At 54.8% G+C, this 26,739-nt stretch overlaps 2 protein-coding genes across 3 annotated transcripts in view; both read left to right on the top strand.

Moving 5' to 3' along the window:
• The window catches only part of CAPN5 (calpain 5), a 54,739-nt gene extending 28,625 nt beyond the window's left edge, over positions 1-26,114 (top strand). For both annotated transcript variants that reach the window (XM_057695354.1, XM_057695355.1), the window contains exons 4-13: positions 10,303-10,511; positions 15,924-16,116; positions 17,164-17,357; positions 18,038-18,115; positions 19,541-19,736; positions 20,405-20,527; positions 21,885-22,081; positions 22,997-23,112; positions 23,653-23,789; positions 24,750-26,114. In XM_057695354.1, coding sequence (XP_057551337.1) covers positions 10,303-10,511; positions 15,924-16,116; positions 17,164-17,357; positions 18,038-18,115; positions 19,541-19,736; positions 20,405-20,527; positions 21,885-22,081; positions 22,997-23,112; positions 23,653-23,789; positions 24,750-24,932 — 1,626 coding nt within the window. In that variant the 3' untranslated portion in view covers positions 24,933-26,114. The remainder of the gene's footprint in view (positions 1-10,302; positions 10,512-15,923; positions 16,117-17,163; positions 17,358-18,037; positions 18,116-19,540; positions 19,737-20,404; positions 20,528-21,884; positions 22,082-22,996; positions 23,113-23,652; positions 23,790-24,749) is intronic.
• On the top strand, positions 242-1,453 carry OMP (olfactory marker protein; the record flags this gene model as incomplete). Its single annotated transcript, XM_057695357.1, is given in 2 exon segments — positions 242-301; positions 303-1,453. Coding segments are annotated over 2 exon segments (657 nt in total), but the record flags the coding sequence as incomplete, so codon positions are not given.
• Positions 26,115-26,739: the final 625 nt, after the last annotated feature.

The raw sequence follows: 26,739 nt of genomic DNA, 5'->3' as shown, positions 1-26,739 counted from the left end.
TGCCCCCCGCCTCCTGCCCTCTTACTGCCTGTAAGCAACACTCCCTCTTCACAACAAGCCGGCTCCCAGCCCATCCGTGGTAGCCAGGGTGGTTGCCACAGCAATTGACATCAGCAGGCGGTCCCCGAGGAGCCTGCCACCCTCCTGCCTGCCTGCACTGCCTCCATTACCGCTTTTGCGAGGAGTAGAGGGGAGGCATTTGGAGACTCCCGCCCTCCTACCCCATCTGAGGACGGGGGTGGGGCTGGGAAGAGCCAGGGGCAAAGAGGGACGGGACAGGGCGAGGGCGGAAGGGGAGGCGGGGCCGAAGGGGAGGCGGGGCGCCTCTCTGGTGGCCTCCTGCCTTGGCCCCGAGGCCCCAGCCCACTCGGCTCCCGGGCGGTGGAGGCAGTAGCAGCACGTGGGCCATGGCGGAGGACGGGCCCGAGCCGACGCAGCTCGACATGCCGCTGGTCCTGGATCAGGGCCTGACCAGGCAGATGCGGCTGCGCGTGGAGAGCCTGAGGCAGCGCGGGGAGAAGCGCCAGGACGGGGAGAAGCTGCTGCGGCCGGCCGAGTCCGTGTACCGCATCGACTTCATCCGGCAGCAGAGGCTGCAGTTTGAGCGCTGGGACGTCGTGCTGGACAAGCCGGGCAAGGTCACCATCACGGGCACCTCGCAGAACTGGACGCCTGACCTCACCAACCTCATGACGCGGCAGCTGCTGGACCCCGCTGCCATCTTCTGGCGCAAGGAGGACTCGGAAGCCATGGATTGGAATGAGGCTGACGCCCTGGAGTTCGGGGAGCGCCTGTCCGACCTGGCCAAGATCCGCAAGGTCATGTACTTCCTCCTCACCTTCAGCGAGGGCGTCGAGCCCGCCAACCTCAAGGCCTCCGTGGTCTTTAGCCAGCTCTGATGGCAGCTCCCGCTGCCACCTCTCCTCTTGTCCACCTGCCTGTCCCCTGCCTGTCCCCCTTTCCCCCAGGTGTGTGTTTGGGGACGTTCTTCTAGCTGCAGGCCTGTACTTGGCTTGGCCGGGACCCCTGAGCCCGCGTCCTTCCTCCTCTCCTTTCCCGGGTGCTGGCGCTCCTGCTCACGGGAGGGAGATGCAAAGGCTCCGTAGTCTAGAAGCGGACCTGGCTGGCGCTGCTCCTGCTGTAGACCATGGGGACCTGGTCGGGGCTCGTGTGGGAAGATGGGGAGGCCGTGGGAGGTTGCCTTCTCTGGGCTCTGTTTTTTGGGAGAGAGACCAAGACAGAGGCAGATCTAAAGAACCAGCCATCCGGCTTCCTCCAGAGACAGGGAAGTGGAGACGGCAAGCAGCCTCCTTGGAGAGTCTGGCAAACAGGCAGTTGCTGCCCCCCTGGCCACAATGCCCTCTTCCAGAGTTTGTGTCCGGAGGTGGACACTCAGCCTGAGAACCCAGGAAGGTGCTTCTCTGGGCACCCTGTGTGGTCCCATGACGGCTTGGGGCTCTTAAGACATTGGGCAGGGTTGCGGTGGGGGCTGATTTGGGCAGTGGGGAGTGGCTGGCATGCCAGAGACTGTACAGGCCAACTCTTGCTCTTCCAGGAATGACTTCAGGAGGGGAGAAAAGGGGGAAATATAAAAAAAGTTGCGAGGAGATGTATCTATCTATACATATACACATATATTGAGAGAGAGCACGCTATATTCATATGGATGTATTCTATACCTGCCCTGTGAATACGTCTGACTTTAGATGATCTGTTATATAATTGCCCAGCTGGTTCCCTGGTGGCCCTTAGCAGGGGCTTGATCAGGATGACACAGGGAGTGGGGGGCTCCTGAGCTGGGAGACTTTGAGGTCCGTGCAGTGAAGTGGGGAACAGTGTGGTAAACAGATCTCTCTCTGCCTGGGGAAGCTGGATAGAGGAGGTGCAGAGCCCTGGGGCTGGAGACAGCAGCGTCTCTGGGGCCTCAGGTGTCCCCTGCTGGGATGTGAGGCGTTTCCTGGCTAACTGGTCGGAGAAGGCAGATGTGTCATCCTGGTGTGGCATCTTTGGGGGAGCCGAGGGGTAGGGATGGGGGAGGCCTTAGAGGGCAGCCGTGACGGCTGATGTCAGAAATGGGCTGGAGGTGGCAATGGAGTCTAACGGTGGAGCACTGGCCTCAGAGGTCACAGGGCACAACCCACTCGTCAAACGAAGAGGGAAACTGAGGCACAATTGCCAGCAGATTCAGTTCCAGCCCTCACGCCTCACTCGCCTTCATGCTGCACAGGCCCAGTGAGCCCCTTTGGGGCCTGGCATCAGCCAAGGGCGCCTCAGGAAGCGCCCCCAACACCGTGTCTCCAGGTCAGCCCTGTGTCTTGTCGGGGACGTGCCCGTGACATTTCTCTCGTGGAGCAGAGCCGTCGAGGGGCTGCAGGGCCCTGGGAACAGAGGCACCGAGAGATGGAGGGTCAGAGCCAACCCCAGTGGCCGGGGCTGCCGGGGGTGGGGGGGCCCGCTTTGGAGGCAGGCGAGCAGAAGCAGCTGGAGTCCATTCTTCAGTGGGGGGCTTGGCTGTGGCGTGAGCGATGGTCCCTTCGGACTCAAAGCCCAGGTGCCTGTTCCGGGACGTGCTTGGAGTTCTGCCTGCTTCTCTGCTGACTCTGGGGGGAGCATGGAGGCCAGACCCCTGCCCGTCCGCCTCTTTGCTCGACCGCTCCCTGCAGCTCTGGGGACCCTCCTGGTGCAGACTGCCTGTACTCCCACCCTGCCTGTACTCCCACCCTGCCGTGCCCACTGCGCATCCCCAATAAAGCCTGTGTGCCCCTGCTTCGCGGTGTGCATTCTCTCGCCAAGAGCCACCCCCTCCCTGGACCTTCTCCACACCCCTGCCCCCTCCTCCCGCCGCTTTCAGGGGTGAGGCCCAGAGCAGGCAGGTGCCTGGCCCAGGGTCAGACATCAGGATGGGGTCTGAAACCAGATCCCCTGACACCAAACCAGGAACCAACACCCTGGACAGTTTTTTCTCCAGGGGCCCCCAGGCCAGCCTCCGTGTGGGGCATGGAGGGAGTCATGCTGAGGCCTCAGGGAGGTAGATGAGGCCCACAGGGGACGGTGGGGACCCGCCATGTCGTGCTCCATCTTCCGTCTCCCTCCCTTGAGGGTGGCTGGGCAGGGGGCAGATGGCACAGGGGAGTGGCTGAAAGGTGGGGTGGGATCAGGCCTCTGCCCAGGTTTCACCTGGCCTCTGTCACTCATGTGCTGTGTGTCCCCAGACAGCCCCTGACCCTCTCCCAGCCTCAGCCTTTCTAAAGGGAACAGCCCGCTTCTGCGAAGCCCCTTGCAGCCCTGCCGCACTGACCAGATGAGACCCATAGCGCCACGTCCCCTCAGTGCCCCACCTGACCCCGACCCGCACTCACGTTGTGGACAGAGGCCCGGGGAGGCGGCTGCCTGCCCAGAGTCACAGCGGGTGTGGCGGGGCCGGGGAACGGGTGCATGTGGACCAAGTTCTGGGTCTGTGGACCTTTGACCCTGTGACCCCTGGACGCCCCCATCCCACCTGAGGACTCAGGCCTGGGCGAGGCCGGCTTCTTCCCAGAGACAAGGTCAGGCCCCCCTTCAGAGGCCACTTTTGGGGTTTTGCTTGGGAACAGCCCCCCAAACAGGTCTCGCACGCCCGTCCTCCTCCACCCCAGAGCCCTGCCCAGAGCGGCTGCTGCCACCTCGTTTCCCTTCCCCAAGCCCTGCCCTCCAGCCACAGCCTCCATCCACCCCTGAAGATACTTCTGGGAGGCGTGGGGGAGGCAGAGACGGGAACCCAGCCCTCCCACCCCGAGGGCAGCAGTAGAAGGCCTGGTTCTGCTCCCGAGACTGGGTCGGGGGGACGTGCAGGGAATGGGAAATGAGGACCCGCTTTCCAGGGAAACCATGAGAAACCACCGAGCAGAGAGACCTGCCATTTCCGAGCTCCTGCCTCCCACTGAGCGAGTGTGAGGTAGTGTGGGGGACCCGGCCTGGCCCTGCCACCGTCCACCACCTGTGTGACCCCGGGCAACCTCTGAGCCTGTTTTCTGGTCTGTCGGTGGGTGCTCATGAAGGTGCCTCCCTCAGAGGGTGGTTGTGAAGAAGTGAGTTAAAGTTAATGAAGCGCTGACCTTGCTGAGGGGCACACGGGCTTCCTCTCTGGACTTGTTCATTGTACCTTCCCAGCCACTGTAGACGCAGAGTCTAATTTTTTACAGTGATTCTGAGAGGAGGGTTAGAAGGACCTGTTTACTGAGGAAGCGTGCATGGTTCAGAGAGGTGAAGCGAGTTGCCCAAGGCAGCACAGCACCCAGTGCTCTTTGCAGCAGGCATTGTGAGTTGGAGGGATAGGCAGGGTCTAAGGCCTGCTCTGTGGTTGGAGCAAGTGGTCACGGGGGAATGGATTCTCCTCACCATCACCAGGCTTGGAAGAGCCCGGCTGAGGGAACCTTAAACCCTCACAGTCTAGCCCAGGAGCCTGGGGGAGGGGCCGCCCGGGTTTCTGGGTGTCTGGCTGTGCTCATTCTTGTGAACAGGGATCCCCAGGGTCCGCTGCAGGTGTGTCAGTGCCCTGCTCTCCAGGTGGAGAGCCAGGGAGCTCTCCTCTCCCCAGGGGGTGCGGGTTGCCCAATCTTCCTGGTCTCTTGCAGTCATGGCATCTGAAACTCAGGAATTCGAGACTCTTGAAATCTGAAGCTGAGAACTGAGGAACTGCAGATGCTTAGAACCGGGAACTCTAGTTTTGAGGACTGGCGGAGACCTGTGGCTCACCTCCCCCAGCTTGAGTAACAGGAAACTCCACGGGAGCCCAGCGGCCCGCAGCCCTGCCAACTGTGTTCAGAAATGCTCCTGGCTGGCGCTCTGGGGTCCCAGGCAGAAATCTGTTGGAAGCTACCTCTCCGCCACTCGGGCAGACATACTTACACACAGACACACTGACGCACACACTTGACATTCACAAACACGTGATGCTTCTGTTCATACACTCACACAGGGGGGTGGGCTCACTTGCCCGGGGGCCCGGCAGGATCTGAGCCCGGTCACTTGAGTCTGGGTGGGAGTCCCTCAGGGAAAGCCCCAGGAGTTGCTCCAGGTGCCAGGCGCTGTGGCACACCCGTCAGTGAGACCCGGAGGTTTCTGGGTGATTCTGTAGTGGCCGGCTGTTAGTGGGTGTGCGAGGGGCTCCAAGTCCCACAGAGTTCTTGCCCCACTGCCCAGTCAGCCCAGGGAGGTGCCTCAGCCCCTTCAGGCCTTGCTTTTCCCATCTGTGCCGTGGGCTGTTGTTGAGCTCTTCCTTTCTGCTCTTGGGAGGGAGGTTGACCGGGTCTCCCCGAGGTTTGCACACCAGCAGGGATGACCCGTCAGGTGTGCACAGCCCTCTACAGCTGATGCAGTACCTCCAAGGCCTTTCTCCACCTGAGTTCTCCCGGGAGCCTTGGGGGGAGGGTAGGTAGATGTGACACTGAGCCGCAGAGAGGTGGCCTCGTTGAGGCGTAAGTCCCAGCCACACACCTCGGTTGGTAAAGTGGTGTCCAGGGTTGAAACCAATCAGTATCGAGGCTGCAGAGAACAAGGAGCTTTATTTGCAGGTCTTAGGAATCGCAACGTGGGAGATAAACAGGTTCAGGTAGAACCGAAAGAGTGTTCCATGGAAGAGAAAGAGTCACGGGCTTGTAAAGGCAAAAGCCACAAGGTCGTTAAAGGCAATATTTGTCCTTAAGGGCTAGGCTGTCATGAGTTATTTTTTGTTTGTTTGGTTTTGTTTTTTTGGCACACAGGCTTAGTTGCTCCGTGGCATGTGGGATCTTCCTGGAGCAGGGATTGAACCTGTGTCCCCTGCATTGGCAGGCAGATTCTTAACCACTGCGCCACCTAGGAAGCCCTGTCATGAGTTATTTTAGGGTAAGGATCCAATAAGTATCTCGAGTTTCTGGGACACTGGGCAGGCGCTCAGGATGGCTGCATCAAGACAAGACAGTGGTCAAAGTTCAGATTCCGTGTGGGCAGAGCGTGCACAAGTCACACTTTGTGAGTGGTTTCCCGGCTCCATTTTAGGGTAGTCTCTTAGCAGAATCGACTCCATTTGGACTTTCCTTTCATACCAGCAGTGTTTGCAAGCCCACCAGCCGGCCAGGGCCTCACTGCGGCCAGCGCCTCGCTGTGGCCAGCACTTGGGGATTTTCCTCCCAGAAAGACTCAGCCAGCTGTGGAGCTGGGCCAGGCCCTGTGCCAGGAGCTTGGGGGAGGGGCTGCGCAACGGTGCCCAAGGGAGGGGTGGGGTCAGGGGGCCCCTGCAGACCGCTGCCCAGCTGGCCCGGAGGGACAGGAACTGGGATGCGCCCAGCAGAGGGAGCCACTTGTGCAAAGCTGAGTGCAAAGCGTCGCGGGGTGTAGATTCCTGTGGTTCCGTGTTCAGGGGTGAGGCTGAGAGCTGCCTGCAGGGCTTTGACTGCCAGGCCAGGTTGCTGGTGTCCGTGGCGATGGGGCTTTTCAACTGTAGACAGGTGAGAGGGGCGAGACTGCCTAGTGAGCCCTTGTACCCATCCCTCTGCCTCAACAATTGCCAGCTAGCGGTTGATCTTGTTTCCTTTACAACCCTGCTCTCCCCAGGCAGCGTACCATTTCATCTGTAAATATTTCTGGATGTATCTCTGAAACATAAGGACTCGTTCAAAACAAAACAAAACAAAAACCTGTAACCATAATACCGTAACATAACTAAAATAATTTTATGATAATTCCTGAATATTATCAAATACCCAGTGAATGTTTTGGTTTCCAGTTTGTGTCCTAAATGTTTATAGGTATGTTTTACACTTTGAATCAGAGGCAAACAAAGCTCCATTACTTCAGTCTGTTGGTTCCCCTTCATCTTTTCATTTTTTTCTTTGCAATTTATTTGCTGAAGAAACCAGTCATTTGTTCTGTGGAGTTTCCAACCATCTGGATTTTGCAGGCTTCATTTTCATGTGCTGACTAATACCTGTCTCTGCCCTGCATTTCCTGTGAGGTAAGACTTACCTCTGGAGGCTTGACAAGGTGCAGGCACAATTTGTTTGGCACAATAGCTTCATAGGCGAAATTCTCTAGGAGGTACATAATGTCTGGTTGTCTCTCTTTTTTGTGACATAGAAACCATTGGTGATCCTAAATCGGTCTTAGAAGCCATGATTGCCTAAATCCATTATTTGTCATTGGTTGCAAAAGAGTAAGAGTCTAATACTCTAAAATTTCTTCCTCATTTCTTAGCTGGAATTCATCACCAGATAAAAACCTCCCTTCATCTGCCGTTGGTTATTCTATGGCATAGTTTGTATAGAAAAGTCAGGATAAGCACGTGATTCTCTTCTTCATTTTCCAGTTTCAAAAAAATGTGTTGATTCCCTGCCATCCTCCAATAGTGACTAATTGTTTGTTTGTGTTGGTACCGTCATGATCTCATGGATTAGAACATATGGGATGTGTTTTCCTACATCACAGTCGTTATCCTTATTGCTGCTCAGATTGGCCCGTCTTTGGCTAGTGGGAGCCTCTTCAGGTTGGGCCTGAATCCTCTGGTTGCCTCCTTGATTTCTGGCGTGACTGGATGTGGTGTGGAGGGTGTTTGGTTTGTGTACCTGTGGGAGCACACCTTCCTGGACAGACTCCTTCCTCTTGCTTGGTACCCTAGCTGGCAGCAGAGAGGGGCTGAGGGGTGAGAAGGCTGGCCTGGGGTTCAAGGGCTGTGACATGTGAGGAAAATTGAGGCCCGTGGGGATTCCTGACTCCGCAGCACAGGCCCTGGCGCCTTATCAGCTGCCTCTTGAGTCACAGAAGGTTCAGCGCCGAGCCCTGGGTTTGACTAATGATCCTTCCGTGGTCCCTCCCAACTCCTGCAAGGGCTCCCCTTTCTCCGTCCCATCTCCCCCATCCTTCTTCCCCATCCCGTGCAGTCCAGAGCTTTCTGAGTGGGTAGGAGTGGGGGAGGGTGCAGTGGCCAGGCCGGTGTTCCCACTTCCGACCCCCCATTTCTCTGTGCCCCTGCATGTACCCCATTTTTGATACACTTTCCTGGCCTGAAATCAAGTGTGAGGGAACGTGCCGGGGGTCAGGGCAGAGGCCGGCCTGGGAGTTTTCGCTGAGAAAGGACACAGAGTTGACTGAAAGGGGCCACTAGTAATCAGCCCTTGCTGGGTTCTAGACACTGTGTCAGGCTTTGCAGCCCTGAGTGTGAATCCTGCCTCCCGCACCCATGCCCGTGGGCGGCCTTCTGCCAGCGACTTCCTGCCCTCCCGCCTCAGAAGACAGCCCTGAGGGTCCGGGCCGCTACGGCACTTAGCAGAACTCCATTAGTAGCTGTAGCGCCTCTCACCGAGCTTAACATTTTCATTTTCTTGGTCTCAAATGTCCCACTAGGGAGCATTTCTCTTGCCAGCATCCCTGCTGATGGTAAAAGAGGCATGTAAACAGAAGCACCCTTAATGAGGGTGGGGGTTGGGGAATTGGTTTTAGCTGCAGTCTCTGTGCTCAGGCTGGTCTGGACTGTGGGATTTACAGCCTCCTAATACAGCTCTGGCTCCTCAGCCTGGATGCCTGCGTGCCCACTCCCATGCCTGGGAGTGATTTTCTTCTAGAAGAAGGTTCTTACGGTCTTGATGGGATTTGGCTCCTCTGGGCCCTGGGCCAGTAGGTCCCCCGGACTCAGCAGGGTGAGGGTTTTTCCCTCCCTTCCCACCTCCTGCTGCTCAAAATTGCCTCTAGTTGTCCTCGTCTGCTCGGGAGATGCCTACTGCCAGCTCTCAGGACACCTGCTCAGAAGATGCTGCTGGCCCTCCAGGGTCGGGTCCAGCACTCCCTTCTCTCTGTGACCCTGCATGGACCCCGTGTCAGCCTCAGCATTTGCCTGCGCGCCTGACTCTTCCACCAGACTGGGAGCCTCCCGAGGGCAAGGACCATGTGTGAATCATCTGGGTCCTCAGTGCCAGCATGGGGCTGGGTGCAGAGCGGTCCACACTGATAAAGAACTCATTATTTAGAGCTAGACAGACCTGGGTTTGAATCCTGGCTTCAAAACCTGGTCTTCCTGCCTCCAAAGAATGTGTGTATTTCCTAGCTCTGTGACCCTGGACAAGCAAGTTGCCCTCTCTGAGCCTTGATGTTATCATCTGTAAAGTAAGGATGGATGTATTAGTAATCTCACAGGGTGGCTGTGTGAATTAAACTGAGATAACCCATGGCAGTCGCAGGCTTGGTACCCAACATTTCCAAGATGCTCCATAAATAATCAATTTTATAAAGAGTCCCAGTGAATGCCTATGACTTTATACACTCAGTTCACGCATGTTTATTAAGGACCCTCTCTGAGCCAGGTCCTGGGCTGGGTGCTGGGTGGATAGCAGTGACGAAGACTGCCATGTCTCTGCCCTAAGAGAGCTGACATTCCAGTGACAGTATCAGCACTGAATAATTCACAGTGTCACACTCTTGTATAATTATAACTGGAGAAAGTGTCTCAGAGGAGAAGTGCCAGGGGCCGTGAGATGGATGGACAGGAGTCTTGACCTAGTCTGAAGAGTCAAGGAGGGCTTCCTGGAGGAGGAGGGTAGGCCCTAAAAGATAAGTGAGAGTCAGCTGGAGGAAGAGAATGTACGGAGTTCCTGACCAGAGAAAGAGCCTGGAGCAGGGCACAGTAGGTGGAGGCTGGGGTGGGTGAGGGTAGAGAAATGAGCCTGGGGAGGTAGGGGTGGGGACAGAGCACGTTAAGAGTTTGCACCTTATTTTCCAGGGAAGTGACCTGATCAGAAAGATCAGTCTGCTGCTGTGTAGGGCGAGGGCAGACGTGGCTGCTGATGCTGTTCCAGTGTCCCGGGGCGAGGAGATGGGGGCGGGCCAGGGTGGTGCTGGGGGTGGAGAAGAGGAGGTGGATTTTAGCAGAATGTAGAAGCTCAAATCGGGTGAAGAGAGGGCAAGCAGGGAGGCCAGTGTGGCTGCCAACTTTTGGCTTGGGCGGCACAGTGGGAGTGGTGGTCCCATTGACCAAGCAGGACGGGATTGGATGTGCTGTAGTTCTGAGGGGGAGGATGCAGATGGAGGCATGAGGAAAGGAGGGGGAGGCTCATAGAATCTTAGAATGACATAGCTGGAAGGAGCCTCAGGGAGCCTCCCACCCCTGCAGAGATGGGGAAACGGAGGCCCAGAGATGAGAAGGATTCGCCCAAGTCCCACACTGGTTCATGGCAGAGATGGGAATTAAACCCAGCATTCCTTTCCATTTGATTCCCTGGAGGCACGCACCCCTGTTTTTTCAGGAAGCCAGCTGTGACCCTCAGTGTGTCCCCATCCTGTCCCCTCCCCATCCAGGTCATCCCAGACTGGAAGGAGCAGGAGTGGGACCCTGAGAAGCCCAACAGCTATGCGGGCATCTTTCACTTCCACTTCTGGCGCTTCGGGGAGTGGGTGGACGTGGTCATCGATGACCGGCTGCCCACAGTCAACAACCAGCTCATCTACTGCCACTCCAGCTCCCGCAATGAGTTCTGGTGTGCCCTGGTGGAGAAGGCCTATGCCAAGTAGGTGCCAGTGGGGGGCAGCCAGGCTGGGGTGGCACTGCCCTTGGGCTTTGTGCGGGTGTTTCTCTAGCCAGGGCGCCCGGCACAGGGAGGTGAGGGGCGATGCAAACACACACAGCGAGCTCAGAGCCCGGCACCCAGAGCACAGCCAGCTGAACCTACGCCGGGGGCGGTGGAGGCCTGGACTGAAGGGCCTCTGGGTACCTGGTGTCAAGTCCCCACAACCAGCCCACATAGGGAGGAATAGTTACTCCCGCTTCTACCTGGGAAGCCGGAGGCCCAGGCAGATGTCCTGCAGGTAGCCGGGGCAGAGCCAGCAACCACATTCAGGTCGATGGTTCTTTTCCAAAGATCCAAGTTGCTGAGCCCTCCCCGGAAGCCTTGTTGGGGATGTGGTGTCTCTGAGCCTGGGCTGGTCTAGGAGGTTGGGCCAAACCACTGCCTTTCCTGCTCACTGGGCCTCCCCATCATCCACCCATTGGCCTGTCTCCCTGGCTGTCCAGCCATTCTATCTGTGCTGGCCCTCCTCCTGCTCTATGCCAGGCCCTGGGTGCCCAGCATGGGCGTGAGCAAATGTTTGCAGAGCTGCGGAGGGCTTTGGGGCAGAGTGACCTGCCCAGGGCCCTGCAGGACAGGTGTGGACCTGGGGCAGGAGGGCCTGTGGGGTCAGAGACCAGCTTTGAGAGACCTGCTCCCTGATTCTTCCTCCCAGGCCTGTTTGTCACTTTCCTTGGACTGTGTGTGTGTGTGTGTGTGTGTGTGTGTGTGTAAAAGGAAAAACAAAAACTCCATCATCAAAAACAAACCCATGAATATGTGCTGGTAGGTTCCATTTTTAGTCCTAAGAAAGCAAAACCCGCCCGCTGGTGATCAACTGGTCACCACCGTCCTTGGTGCAGACTCCTCTCCTCCCATTCTGGGAGACCCACTCAGTGATTCAGTGGGCTGGCTCTTTTTTTTTTTTTTTTTTAAGTTTTATTATTTTAAAAAATTGTCCAAAATATGTATCATTTTGACCATGTGTAAGTATACAATTCAGTAGCATCAGTTACATTCACAATGCTTGGTACCCATCTGGTATATATACTAGATATACCACTGTCTATGTCTAGTATAGATGATGACACTTTTCATCATCCCCAGCGTAAACTCCGTTACCCACTAAACAGTAACTCCCTCTTTGTCTCTTCTCCCAGCTCTGGGAACCTCCATTCTGCTTTTTGTCTCTATGAATTTTCCTATTCCAGGTAGCTCATGTAAGTGGACTATTTGTCCTTCTGTGTCTGCCTTATTTCAATTAGCATAATGTTTTCAAGGTCCATCCATGCTGTAGCAGGTATCAAAATTCTGTTCCTCTCTATGGCTGAATAGTATTCCCTTGTGTGTGTGTGTGCCACATTCTGTGTATCCATTCATCTGTTGATGGACACTTGGGAAAACTGTTTCCACCTGTTTGCTATTATGAATAAAGTTGCTATGAACATTGGTGTGCAGGTATCTGTTTGAGTGTCTGCTTTCAGTTCATTGAAATATATACCTAGCAGTGAATTGCTAGGTCATATGGTAGGTCTGTGTTTACGTTTTTGAGAAACCACCAACTGTTTTCCACAGGGGCTGCACCATTTATGCTTTTTTATTTTTTAATTATTTACTTTTATAAGTATAAGAAGAGTGCATGTCTGTTGTAGTAGGAAATCCGGAAAATATAGAAAACCATGCAGAGGATAATAAAACTCTCCTATACTCCTGCATATTCTCCCAGGCTGCTGTTCTCCCCTTCCCTCTTTTGGGCCATCTGGGTTAATGAGGCAGCTCCTCTGTTCGGACCGCAGGATGTTGTCCCCTCAAGGCCCTGCCCCCCTCCATGTCTCCATTTCCTCCCTTTGCTCTCCTGCACTCTCCCCCACCACTGGCAGCTCTTTTTTTTTTTTCTTTTTTCTTTTTTATTATTTTTTTGGGGGTACACCAGGTTCAATCATCTGTTTTTATACACATATCCCCGTATTCCCTCCCTTCCTTGACTCCCCCCCCGCCTCGAGTCCCCCCCACCCTTCCCGCCCCAGTCCTCTAAGGCATCTTCCATCCTCGAGTTGGACTCCCTTTGTTATACAACAACTTCCCACTGACTATTTTACAGTTGGTAGTATATATATGTCTGTGCTACTCTCTCGCTTCGTCTCAGTTTCCCCTTCACCCCCCACCCCCTCCCATACCTCGAGTTCTCCAGTCCATTCTCTGTATCTGCATCCTTGTTCTTGTCACTGAGTTCATCAGTACCATTTTTAGATTCCGTATACGTGAGTTAGCATACAATATTTGTCCTTCTCTTTCTGACTTACTTCACTCTGTATGACAGATTGTAGTTCTATCCACCTCATTACATAGAGCTCCATCTCATCCCTTTTTATAGCTGAGTAATATTCCATTGTATATATATGCCACATCTTCTGTATCCATTCATTTGTTGATGGGCATTTCGGTTGTTTCCATGTCCTGGCTATTGTAAATAGTGCTGCAATAAACATTATGGTACAGGTTTCTTTTGGGATTATGGTTTTCTTTGGGTATATGCCCAGGAGTGGGATTACTGGATCATATGGTAGTTCTATTTGTAGTTTTTTAAGGAACCTCCAAATTGTTTCCATAGTGGCTGTACCAACTTACAGTCCCATCAACAGTGCAGGAGAGTTCCCTTTTCTCCACACCCTCTCCAACATTTGTGGTTTCCAGATTTTGTGATGATGGCCATTCTGACTGGTGTGAGGTGATACCTCATTGTGGCTTTGACTTGCATTTCTCTGATGATGAGTGATGTTGAGCATCTTTTCATGTGTGTGTTGGCCATCTGTATGTCTTCTTTGGAGAAATGTCTATTTAGGTCTTCTGCCCATTTGTGGATTGGGTTATTTGCTTTTTTGGTATGAAGCTGCTGCAGCTGCTTGTATATTTTGGAGATTAATCCTTTGTCTGTTGTTTCATAGGCAATTATTTTTTCCCATTCTGAGGGTTGCCTTTTAGTCTTGTTTATGGTTTCTTTCCCTGTGCAAAAGCTTTTAAGTTTCATGAGGTCCCATTTGTTTATTCTTCATTTTATTTCCATGATTCTAGGAGGTGGGTCAAAAAGGATCTTGCTCTGATGGATGTCATAGAGTGTTCTGCCTATGTTTTCCTCTAGGAGTTTTATAGTGTCTGGCCTTACATGTAGGTCTTTAATCCATTTGGAGTTTATTTTTGTGTATGGTGTTAGGAAGTGTTCTAATTTCATTCTTTGACATGTAGCTGTCCAATTTTCCCAGCACCACTTATTGAAGAGGCTGTCTTTTTTCCATTGTATACTCGTGCCTCCTTTGTCAAAGATAAGGTGCCTATATGTGTTTGGGCTTACTTCTGAGTTCTCTATTCTATTCCATTGATCGTCCTTTCTATTTTTGTGCCAGTACCATACTGTCTTGATCACTATGGCCTTGTAGTATAGTTTGAAGTCAGGAAGCCTGATTCCACCAACTCCATTTTTCCTTCTCAAGATTGCTTTGGCTATTCGGGGTCTTTTGCGTTTCCATACAAATCGTAAGATTTCTTGCTCTAGTTCTGTGAAAAATGCCATTGGTAATTTGATTGGGATTGCATTGAATCTGTAAATTGCTTTGGGTAGTACAGTCATTTTCACGATGTTGATTCTTCCAATCCAGGAACATGGTATGTCTCTCCATCTGTTTGTGTCGTCTTTGATTTCTTTCATCAATGTCTTAAAGTTTTCTGCATACAGATCTTTTGCCTCCTTAGTCAGGTTTATTCCTAGGTATTTTATTCTTTTGGTTGCAATGGGGAATGGGAGAGTTTCCTTAATTTCTCTTTCTGCTCTTCTGTTGTTAGTGTATAGGAATGCAAGAGATTTCTGTGCATTAATTTTGTATCCTGCTACTTTACTAAACTCATCAATGAGTGCTAGCAGTTTTCTGGTAGAGTCTTTAGGGTTTTCTATATATAATATCATGTCATCTGCAAAGAGTGACAATTTTACTTCTTCTTTTCCAATTTGTACTCCTTTTATTTCTTTTTCTTCTCTGATTGCTGTGGCTAAAACTTCCAAAACTATGTTGAATAATAGTGGTGAGAGTGGACACCCTTGTCTTGTTCCTGTTCTTAGAGGGAATTCTTCCAGTTTTTCCCCATTGAGAACGATGTTGGCTTTTGGTTTTTCATATATGGCTTTTATTATGTTGAGGTAATTTCCTTCTATGCCCATTTTCTGGAGAGCTTTTATCACAAATGGATGTTGAACTTTGTCAAAAGCTTTTTCCGAATCTATTGAGATGATCATATGGTTTTTATCCTTCAATTTGTTGATATGATGTATCACATTGATTGATTTGCGTATATTGAAGAATCCTTGCATCCCAGGGATAAACCCCACTTGATCATGGTGTATGATTTTTTTAATGTGCTGTTGGATTCTGTTAGCTAGTATTTTGTTGAGGATTTTTGCATCTATATTCATCAGTGATATTGGTCTGTAGTTTTCTTTTTTTGTGACATCTTTGGCTGGTTTTGGTATCAGGGTGATGGTAGCCTCGTAGAATGAGTTTGGGAGTGTTCCGCCTTCACTGGCAGCTCTTTTAACATCTTTGATGCCTCTTTTGTTTGTAGGTTACCTTGCAAAACCTGTGCTGGTGTTTTGTGGACATATATTTTCAATTTACAAAAATGGTATTTTGTCATATATCCCATTCTGCTTCTCATGTTCACATTTGGCACCCTGCCTTTAAGACCCCAACCCTTTTCCTAACATTTAAACAAGGAGCCACAGCTGTGTCCCTAGCACCTGATACATTGCACATAGTAGATACTTATTCTTTTTGAAATGAATTATTGTATACATTTTAGACATAATTGGAATCTTCTGTATTGCTTTTTCAAATGTAACAGGCAGGCACTAGCATTTTCCCTGCAGTAGGAATTCCTTTACATTGTTTTGTTCAATGGCTGCTTGATGTTCCAGAGTTGAGATGCAATATTAGCTTTAAAACCAGTGCCTTGTTGTTAGGCATTTAGGTGATTGCTACTTTTACATTGTTATAGATGGTATTACCCATCTAGAATTGATACATCAAAAGACATATGAACTTTTAACACTTTTGAAAAGAATTGCTGGATTTCTGGACAGCTAATTTTTGAAGACGGGGCTGTGAAGGCTAAGGGGCATTTGAGTGACAAAATGGTGTGGTTCAGAGGGACAGACGCTGTCCTGGGGTCCAGAGACCTGGGTTCTAGTGTTGGCTTTGTTATGTGGCCTGCTGTGTGACCTTAGTAGTTCTCTTGACCTCTCTGAGTCTCAGAAATCTCCCCTATAAGGTGAAGGATTTAGTCTGGCTGGGGAATGTGAGCTGGGAGTTCTTTCCACATTGCTTCCAGGCTGGCGGGCTGTTACCAGGCCCTGGATGGAGGCAACACGGCGGACGCGCTGGTGGACTTCACAGGTGGGGTTTCTGAGCCCATCGACTTGACCGAGGGTGATTTCGCCAGTGACGAGGTCAAGAGAAACCAGCTCTTCGAGCGTGTGTTGAAAGTGCACAGCCGGGGAGGCCTCATCAGCGCCTCCATCAAGGTGAGAACACAGAGCCTGGCCCCGGACCTGCCCCCTCCCCCTCATTGACCCTGATGGGGGTTGCAGGTGACCGGCTTCCCAGGCAGAGCCCCTGCCTGGGTTGGCTCATAAATCCAGACCCTCAGTCTCATGGGGGAAGGGGAGCAGTGAGAGGGTGCAGCCCCTCCCCAGTGCTGGACAGCACAAGCCTCAGGCCCCCTGCCCTAACCTTGACACTGTGAAAGGCCTTGCCCACGCTGTTCAGTCAGCGTCCCCCTTTTCCAGCCCTTTCGTATTGGAGTGATGGGTGTCTATGCATCTGAGGGTCCCTCAGCCAAGGTGGTTTTTTTTTTTATATTTTATTTATTTACTTGGGTGTGTCGGGTCTTAGTTGTGGCACAGAGGCTTTGTTGCCCTGCAGCATATGGGATCTTAGTTCCCTGACCAGGGATCAACCCCCTGTCCCCTGCATTGGAAGGTGGATTCTTAAGCACTGCACCACCAGGGAAGTCCCTCGGCCAAGGTCTGAGGCATCATAGCTGCCAGGTGATGGGAAGTGGGGGATAGCCCATACTGCCTGCTGGCACAGGCCTGGGCTCTTCAAGAGGATCGTCTTGTTTCATTGACTGCTCATGTTTTGGGAGGGAAAGTTGGGGCTCAGTGAAGGCAGAATTTGAACCCAGGTTTGGCTGACCCAGTAGTGTGTTGGTAAAAGACTCTGGAAAATTAAAAAGCCCTGATTTGCTGACTTCTGTGGTGTAAATACTCCCACCATAGTTGATTTCAAGCTAACGTTTTAACAACCAGATTGCAAAACTGAGCCAGTGCTGGTCGACTCCAACACAGCCCTGGGCCGATCCCACTGCAGGTCCCTTCCTTTACCCCGCACTGCTGCTCCCGGGCTTTGTAAAGGGCTGTGAACGTGGAGCTCAGTCCCTAACCTCAGAGGAAGGAGGGCGCCCCTTTGTGTGGGGCTGCCATTCCCTCCCTGTCCTGTAGGGGGCGGTGTGGCCTCTGGCTCCAGCTGCAGCCTGACAGGCCCTCCCTCTGAGCCGCTGTGTCCCGCAGGCAGTGACGGCGGCAGACATGGAGGCCCGGCTGGCGTGTGGCCTGGTGAAGGGCCACGCGTATGCTATCACTGACGTGCGCAAGGTGCGCCTGGGCCACGGCCTGCTGGCCTTCTTCAAGTCAGAGAAGCTGGACATGATCCGCCTGCGCAACCCCTGGGGCGAGCGGGAGTGGAATGGGCCCTGGAGTGACACGTGAGGCCCGGGGCTCGGCGGGGGGGCGGGGCAGGCACAGGGCAGACCGAGGTGGGGGGGCCGGAGACGAGGGCTTGGGCAAGGACACGGTGGGCTTCCTGGAGGAGGTGGCACCAGGGCTGGGCCTCGAAGGATTTGGGGGGAGGATGACATTAGGAGAAGACTTACTTTGGAGTGGGCATGTTGGGGGGGTGTGGATTCAGCATGGGCAGAGGTCTGGAGGTGGGGATGAGCTGACTCCCGTAGGGGATGTAGAGACCCGTCTGGTGCGTGAGTGGAGAAGAAAGCAGGGAGGGAGGCCCCCAGGGGTGGGAATGGGGGTGACTGCCTTGTGCTTGGCTCATGGCCCTGGCGAGGCCAGGAGAGGAGCGGAGCGCAGGCCCCCAGTGAAGGAGTTCCCTTCCTTGAGGGTCAGCCCCCCCTTACCCCCAGCCTGCAGCTTTGCTCCAGACCTCTGGGTCCCTGGCATGGTGGCAGCCCACAGTTACCTTCAAGAGTGGGCAGACAGGGCTTCTTGGAGAGGGGCTGGGCATGGCCCTGGGTGCCCCCGGCCACACCCACACTGATGGAGGCCTGGTGCTGAGCTGTCCCTCATGCCTCCTGTCCCTTGCCAGGGTGGCCCTGATGGGGTCCCTCCTCTGATACTCCTCCTTTTTCCCTCCCCTGTGCTCACATCCCAGCTCAGAGGAGTGGCAGAAGGTGAGCAAGAGTGAGCGGGAGAAGTTGGGTGTGACCGTGCAGGATGACGGCGAGTTCTGGTGAGTGTGCTTTTGCCCCAGGCGGGTGTTCAGGGCTGAGAGGGGAGCCTCCCGTGTGCCAGGCAGGGAGCACTGGACAGGAAGATGGGAGCCAGGGCTGTAGCAAATGCCTCACCATCAACTTGCCGTGTGGCCTTGGATAAGTCATGGCATATCTTTGGGCCTGTTTCCTGCTCTGTAAAGTGAATTGGGCAGAATGGACCCTTTCATCCCCAATGTCCCTGCTGCCCACGTCCGGGGACCCTGGGCTTCTCTGGTACCCAGGCTAAGCCTTTGGCAAGCAGACCAGGGTACCAGCAGGTGGGGAGTTGACCAGAGGGCAGAGGGCACGCTGGCAGCCTGATGCCCAGAACAGGTAGGAAGAGGAGAGGCCTCGCAGAGGAGCTAAGACTCAGGGTGCGGAGGAGCCCTTGTCCACAAGGACAGAGACCCAGCCCAGAGGCAGGAGAGCACACTTGGGTTCAGGAAGAGTGAGGTCAGGGCGGTGACGGGTGTGGGCTGGGGAGGTGGCCGCAGCCTTGGTTAAAGAGCAGAATAATGACTCCTGCATTCATTCACTCCTGCATTCATTCCTTCTGCGTTTCGCCCTGACTGTGTGCCAGGCTCCCTGTCTTTCTGCAGCAGGACACTTGATTTGGAGACTGAGCCACTTCCTGGAGGGGTACCGGGTACCCTGTGTGTGGGAGATGTTGTGAGGGCCCAGGCAGACCCAGAGACAGATGGCAGTGATCCTGGCACCCCAGTGAGGTCCCCTTCTGCAAGTGTCAGGGGAGCTGCTGCAGGAGGTCCCCCAGGCCCTTTGGTTTGGGCTCCTTTGGACGAGATCCACTTTACCCAGTCTGACTCAGGGGCTAGTTGAATTAAAGCACACCAATAGAAAACCCTCATCAGGAAAGGGCTTCCTCCTAAGGCCTTTCTCATATATGTTCACCCTGGACACCTGTATGTGCATATTCTCATATAGGTGCACACTGGCGGGGGGGTGGGCACTTCCCCTTCCCCTGCCCAGGCTCCTGGAGGTGTGGCAGCATCCTGGCCACTGCAGCTCACTTACCAAGGGGTTCCTACCACTAGCCGTGGACGACGATGGATGGAAACATGCTTTATAAACCATAGAGGGCTGTACATATCAGTTACTCATACTATTAATAATTGTAACAGCCAGGCTTTGCCCGCTCTTGTCTGCTGGAAGTTGTACTATGTGGTTTTATTGCATCGCTTAATTCCTACACTAACTCTGCGAGATAGGCTGCTGTTGTCAGATTCATTCCTATTTTACACATCAGGAGACTGAGGCCTAACGAGATGTGAAGGGTCCGTGTGATGCCATGTCCGTATTCACTACTGTGTGGGCCGTGGTTCAGGGCACACGGGGCGGGTGGCCGGGTAGGGGGACTGGTCGGCTCAGCCCCTTGCCACGCCCAGGATGACCTTCGAGGACCTGTGCCGATACTTCACGGACATCATCAAGTGCCGCCTGATCAACACGTCTTACCTGAGCATCCACAAGACGTGGGAGGAGGCCCAGCTGCGCGGCGCCTGGACGCGGCACGAGGACCCGCTGCAGAACCGCAGTGGCGGCTGCATCAACCACAAGGACACCTTCTTCCAGAACCCACAGGTGGGCCTCCTGGGGACCCACCTCCCCACGTAAGCGTCTGTGGGGCCCTCGCCACTGTCCTGCCACAGACTCCAGCATGACCTGAGGGACATCCCTGTCCCTTCGTGGGCCTCGGTGCATCCGTTTGTACAGTGGGGTCGGCTGGGCACGATTGGGTAGTCCTGTCCACCCCCAACCTCACAGTCTGACCTGCAGATGGTACAAATGAGGAAACCGGGGCTCTGAGGACGAGTGAGTGTCCTGACAAGAGTTACAGGGACATTTTATTTAGAGGCTGAGCTTGGGGCTCAAACCCCTTGTTTCCACACACAGTGCTGCTCCTTCTTGGGGAACTCGGCCACACTGGCTCCCCAAAAGGACTCCTCCCCTGCGGCCTCCTTGGTCTTGACCCTGGCACCCACCTAGCCCTCACGCCTGGTGTGCCTTCATTGAGCACCAACTGCATGCAGGCTTGGCGCTGAGCATCCGTCATCTCCTCGAGTCCTTGACCCCGCGTGGGAGTGGGAGTCATTGTCAGCCCATCTCACAGATGAGGGACTGAGGCTCAGAGAGGTGATGTGACTTGCCCAAGCTCACGCAGCTGAGCTCTGTGCCGGGCTCCGGGAGCCAGCGGGCCCATCTTCGGTGTGGTCTCACTGCACGTCCCTCTTCCTCTGCTGCACCTGCAGTACATCTTTGATGTCAAAAAGCCAGAAGATGAAGTGCTGATCTGCATCCAGCAGCGGCCGAAACAGTCCACCCGCCGGGACGGCAAGGGTGAAAACCTGGCCATTGGCTTCGACATCTACAAGGTGAGGCCAGCTGGGACCCCTGCTCCGGGTGAGGAGAGTTTGGGCCGCCTGGGCCTGGGGGAGAACATGCTAGAACACTTTGGTCTCTGACATCACCCCGTCCCTCTGGCCACATTGGCTGATGCCATGTGCCGGCTGTGACACGGGCTCTGTTTCCGTCTCCACAGAGGCCCAGCCTGCCTTGCATTGGCTGCATGGGAGCTCTCAGCCTGATTTCTTCCTGCCCCAGACCCACAGGCTGTTCGGACCGGGAAGGGGAGGATTGCTGGCGGTCGGGGCTGGGCTCTGGGAGGTCCCCCACTGCTCCCTTCCTCGGGGCTCTGGCCCCCCTGAGTTGGAGGCCTTGCTGGGCACTGGGAAGAGGCATCCTGGGCAGAGCCAGGCGGGCTTCCCACTGGCTGCTCCCCTGGCCGGGGTCCCGAGGCCTTCCGCATGTTGTGACACTCTGTGTGTGATGACACCCAGCACAGCAGGCCACCGGGGGCCTGCCAGACACCAGGAACCTAGGACACCACGTGCCTGAGTTGAGGCCCTGGCGTTTGACGTGCAGGGTCGTACGATGACAGTCTGTTCACGTCAGTGTGCTGGGACGTTCATTGCGTGCTGATGTTGTGACTTTGATGTAGCAGGACCTTCACGGATGTGACTGTAGCTTATCATGGCTCTTAGTCCATGAATTGTACCGCATGTCCTGGCAGCTGGTAAAGTCATTTCATAGACACATGCTGCGACCTGGACAGATAGTGATACTCTGTTCTAATGTCAGAAACCCTGTGGACATTGTCACCAGGGGGATTCCCACTGCAACCCCCCAAATAGCTTTATGAGATATAGTTCACATACCATATGATTCACGCATTTATTTTTTTTTAAAATATTTAATTCATTTATTTGGTTGCACTGGGTTTTAGTTGTGCCAGGTGGGCTCCTTAGTTGCAGCTCACTGGCTTCTTGGTTGTGGCATGCGAACTCTTAGTTGTGGCATGTGGGATCTAGTTCCATGACCAGGGATCGAACCCCAGCCCCCTACACTGGGAGCGTGAAGTCTTAGCCACTACGCCACCGGGGAAGTACTTGATTCACTCATTTAAAGTGTATTTGTAGAGTTGTGCAGCCATCACCACAATTTTTCACCACTTCCATCACCCCAGAAAGAAACCCCGCACCCTTTAGCCGTCACCACCCAGTCTCATCCACCTCCCTCCCCACCAGCCCTAGGGAGATGCTCATCTACTTCGGACTCTGTAGATTTGCCTATTCTGGGCAATGAGGGGGAAGTGGGGGAGATGCGGGATATGGGATGCGGGGTGGGGTGGGCTGGGGGCTCTGTGTGACCTGGCACCTCGGCCCGCGGCAGGTGGAGGAGAACCGCCAGTACCGCATGCACAGCCTGCAGCACAGGGCCGCCAGCTCCATCTACATCAACTCCCGCAGTGTCTTCCTGCGCACGGAGCAGCCTGAGGGCCGCTACGTCATCATCCCCACCACCTTCGAGCCAGGCCACACTGGCGAGTTCTTGCTCCGGGTCTTCACTGATGTGCCCTCCAACTGCCGGTGCGTGGGGGCCGGCTGGGGGCCAGGGTTGCCAGGGCCCAGGTCTACACCAGGCTGACCCGCAGTCTGCAGGCCAGAGGTGTTCAGGCTCCACGCCGTCCTAAGGCGTGGAGCCTGGGCCTCCAGCCTCCCTGGGCTGCCATTCACATCCATCTCTTCTCTCTCCTTCCTTGGCTCCCTTGTCCCAGCTGCTCTTGGCTACACGAAGGAACAGCTGCTCATGTGTGCACAGCACTTCACAGTTTACAAAGAAGCTTTCACTCATCTCATTTGCTCTTCCTGAACCCCGGGTGGGAGGCCTGACCCCTCCATTTTACAGATCAGAATTGGGGATCAAGACTGGGGGTGGTTTCCAAGGTCATACAACCAGCGGCGGAGTCTGGCTAGATGGACCCTGAAGCCATCCCCGTCCCTGCTGCGGTGCAGACCTGTGCGTCCCACACTGCCCTCCCACCTTGGGAGGCAGCCCAAAGTCGGTGCTCCCTGCCCACGTCCCACACTGCCGAGGCAGCTTGTGGAACCGGTGGACCTCAGTCCCGCCGGTGTGCACTGTGAGGGCAAGCCCCCTCTGCCGGGGAGCCTAATGCTCCCTAATCTGTAAAATGGGCACAATAGTAATTACCTATCTCACAGGGCTTTGTGAGGATTAGAATTAATACCTGCAATATTACCCCAGCAGAGTGCTTGGCACACAGTAGTGCTTAGTACTTTGCTTTTCCCTTGGGGCGGGGAGGGGGTGCTCTTGGGTAGGGAAGGAGCAGCAGGAAGCTTGTGAGGGTTTGTTTGCCCGAGATGAACACTGTCTGGACTAAACTCTGCTCCTGACCCCACCGCACCCTTCTTGAATCCCCTGACCTTCCATCTTCCTGGCCCCTCTGCATCACCTCCCGCCTATTCTCCTCTGCCCTGCACCAGGGAGCTGCGCCTGGACGAGCCTCCCCGCTCCTGCTGGAGCTCCCTGTGTGGCTACCCCCAGCAGGTGACCCAGGTGCACGTCCTGGGGGCCGCTGGTCTCAAAGACTCCCCGACAGGTGAGCTTGCCTGGAGGAAACCCTCAGCCCTCCTCCCCTCCGCAGCCACAGCCCCCAGAGCTCTCTTGCTCTCACTCATTGAATGAGCAAACCCACCCTGAGATGCACTTTGGGCCCAGCCCTGGGATGAAGCTGGGCACATAGAGAGGAACAGGCTCTGCCTCCTGCCCTTGGGCGGCTGCCAGTGTGGCAGGGCAGTCACACAGTCACACAGGGACAGGCAGCTGGGAGCGAGGGCTCAGGGAAGGCTTCCTGGAGGGGGTGGCCTTTCTCCAGGCTGAGGAGGTGTTAGTATGAAGCCTGGTGAAGGGAAGTGGGGGAGTAAGGTGCTCTGGCAGGGGGAACAGCTTGGGTAAAGGTCTGGAGGCCAGAGATCACCAGTGTGCCACCTCCTGTCTCTGGAAGTTAGGAAGTTGGTCAGGCTCTGGTCTCCTTTCTCCTGAATGCACGAGCCCAGGCTTCTGCTTCCGGATGTCTGTCTCGTCCGGGCCCTGCCCCAGGCCCCACCCTCACCCCGCTGCCCACTCTCTCTCTCTCTAGGGGCTAACTCTTACGTGATCATCAAGTGTGAGGGGGACAAAGTCCGCTCGGCCGTGCAGAAAGGCACCTCGACGCCTGAGTACGACGTGAAAGGCATCTTCTACCGCAAGAAGCCTAGCCAGCCCATCACTGTGCAGGTGAGTCCGCCTGTCTGGGGTCCCTCCTGGGCCCCTGGCCTCATGCTTCCCCACTCAGAGTGGCTGGACCCAGCGTGGCAGGGCCTCTGACAGGGACCCAGGAATGCTGAGTTCTCATTCCCACTCTGTCCCCAACATGGTGTGGCCCAGGGAGTTCTCTCGCCTGCCCCTCCTGGTATCCCAGAGTCCCCTCTGTGGGATGGATGAGTTGGATTAGCTGTAGTGGTTGTGGGACACAGCAGGGTCAGTCTCCCGGCCAGGGACAGTGGTCATCTCTGCCGACCTTACCCCAAAGCTTTGGGAGTTGCTCCTTAAACTCTCCTGGTGGTGGATGGGGGAGGTGGCTATTGCCTGAGAGCAGGGGATCAAAAGGCCAGGGTCCTGGGTGTGGGCTTCCTTCCCCTCTCAGCCATAGGTGGCCACCGTTCTGAGCTCATTGGCAGGAAGCCCTCTGTCCCTGGGGCCCAGGCCAGCATCTCTCCCGGTGAGAAACCATCTGTAAACAAACACTTGGGTATCCTGGGGGAACTACTGTAGGGTTTCCAAGTGTTTTCTTTTTTCTTTTTTTTTTTTAACACCGAGTCCCACTGGAGCAAATCACAGATCATAGGTATTGGGGTTGCAAGGACCCTTAGGAGCCATTGATCCAACCCTCATGTTAAAGATGGGGAAACCAGCAGAGCAGGTGTATCACTTGTCCAAGGTCACCACCAGAGCTAATAATGACAGACTTAACTGTATACATGGAAGGGAGCTTTGACATATGGGAGGAAGCCTGAGGCTCTGGAAGGGGCACGGTCTTGCCCAGGGTCCATGGGGAGGCAGATGCTGGGCTCCTCCTCAGCCCAGCGCGCGCCGTAGGAAGGGGACTCAAGGCTCTGTCGCTACCGTCAGCACCCCCCACAGACCTGTAGTCCTCATCTTGGAGATGGCCCCCAACCATCCTCTGTCTCCTCCCAGATCTGGAACCACCGAGTCCTGAAGGACGAGTTCCTGGGCCAGGTGCACCTGAAGGCCAACTCGGATGACCTCCAGGCCGTGCACACCCTCCACCTCCGAGACCGCAGCAGCCAGCAGCCCAGCGACCTGCCGGGCACCGTTGCGGTGCGCGTCCTCAGCAGTGCCTCCCTCACGGCCGTCTGATCCCGCCTGCTGCCTGCACCCACCGTTCTCGCCACCATCTGCATGTCCCCAACCAGGCCAGGGACTAGCCTGGGAGCCAGGACACTGGGGTCCTTTTCCTAGCTTTCCCACTGACTTGCTGTGTGACCTTGGGAGTTCTCTGCCCCTCCCTGGGCCCCAGTGTCCTGAGGACCCCAAAACATTCCCTTCTCATGGAGGAGTCTTCTTGCCTGAGGTGTAAAATAGCCTCCCCCACCCCAGCTGCCACCATGGCTAAGGGACTCTATCCGTTGAAAACCTTTTCCCAAAGCCCTGCTGTCTGCCAACGGAGTGCCAAGAAGATGTCACTTGTTTACACACAAACTGCCACATCCCCAAGGCCCATTCTTGCCCCTGGCGTCCCAGACCTGCCCCAGTGTCCCAGACTTGCTTTCGTTGTCACCTACATCTGGTTTTCTAGCCACCCTGAAAGGACTCTTGGCTCTTGGGTTCCTGCTCAGGCTGGAATTTGGGAAATGTCCAGGTGACACCTGTCCATTCTTAAATCCCATCCACTCACCTTCCCATCATCTATTTATTCAAAGGAGATTTGCCAAATGAATAAACGATGCCCATGAGACCCCAGGTGGAGCCGGGCCTCTCCCCGCAGCTCTGGGAGACCCGGCGTCCATCCTGGGCCTCGCCTCCGCTCTCAGGTCCTCTCAGAGGCAGATGCCCAGAGGAGCTGCGGCCTTCTCCTTCCAGGTTCTGATTTCATTCCCAGCCTCTGGTTTAGGGTCCCTGGAGAGGTGGTGGCAGTGGTGGTGAGAAAGGGCGTTCTCTCTCCACGGCCATGATGCGGGAAGGAGTGTGTCCAGTGTAGCGGCCAGGCGGGTGGAGGGGGCGTGGGCACCTGAGGGGAGGCACGTGCTCCTAGGACCCTCTCTGCTGCAAGACCTGGGCTTTTCCCGGGAGAAGGGACTCTGGGGTGGTGTTCTCAGGCCCGCGGGGGTCAGTTCGCACATTGGACTTCACGGAAGATGGTAAATCCATTGTCTGACCAGAGGCCTCTCCACCAACATTCCCCCCAAACGCAGCTGAGGAGCCATAACCCTCTTACTGCCCGGACCAAAATGCTCCTTTTAGTCCCGCACGTTTTATATTCTTTCCGTTTTAACTCTCAATTTTAACCAGGGGTTTTTAAAGGAAAACTGAAAGCCTGAACCCTTTTTTCTTCTTAAACTTCAGTTCCTGTGATCCTCTGATTTTATTTTGATCTGATTGGGGAGAGACGTGGGCGAGGTCATACCTTCTCAGAGGAGGTCTGGAGGCGGGTGAAGAAGACAGTGGTTTGCGCTTGAAGGTTTTACAAGCTGGCACCGCCTGTGTTCTTGGAGCGTGTTGGCACTGTGACCAGCTTTGGATCTCCTCTGTGCCCTTCTTGCGCTCCAGGCCAGATGATGTAAATGCAAAAGTCCAGTTGGTTCAAGACTGGGAATTCCTGTGGCCTTGCTGGGAATTCCTTTGGGAAACCTGACTTTTCAGCTCCAGCTCTGGCTGTTGGGTGCAGTGTCCTGGCTGAACATGCTGGATTCTTGATCCCTCACTCCGGCTGGCTCTGCTCCTGTGTCCTGGCCCTGGGTCACGGGAGGGGCCAGGAACTGAATGGCAGGGAGGACAGGAGGATTCCTTCTCAAAAAGCTGGGACGTCTAGAGAACCCGAGCCTAGGGTGAGGACTGCATGTCACCAGGAGCAAGTCGCTTAAACCTCCTGTGCCTCGATGTCCCCCCTCTGCAAAGTGGGGCCAGTGATTCTCGTTTGTCAGCACTCTTCCTAACACGTGCTGAA

The sequence above is a fragment of the Hippopotamus amphibius genome, chromosome 9, assembly GCF_030028045.1.
Source record: "Hippopotamus amphibius kiboko isolate mHipAmp2 chromosome 9, mHipAmp2.hap2, whole genome shotgun sequence".
Classification (NCBI taxonomy): Eukaryota; Metazoa; Chordata; class Mammalia; order Artiodactyla; family Hippopotamidae; genus Hippopotamus; species Hippopotamus amphibius.
This window is presented reverse-complemented; position numbering and strand designations above follow the sequence as displayed.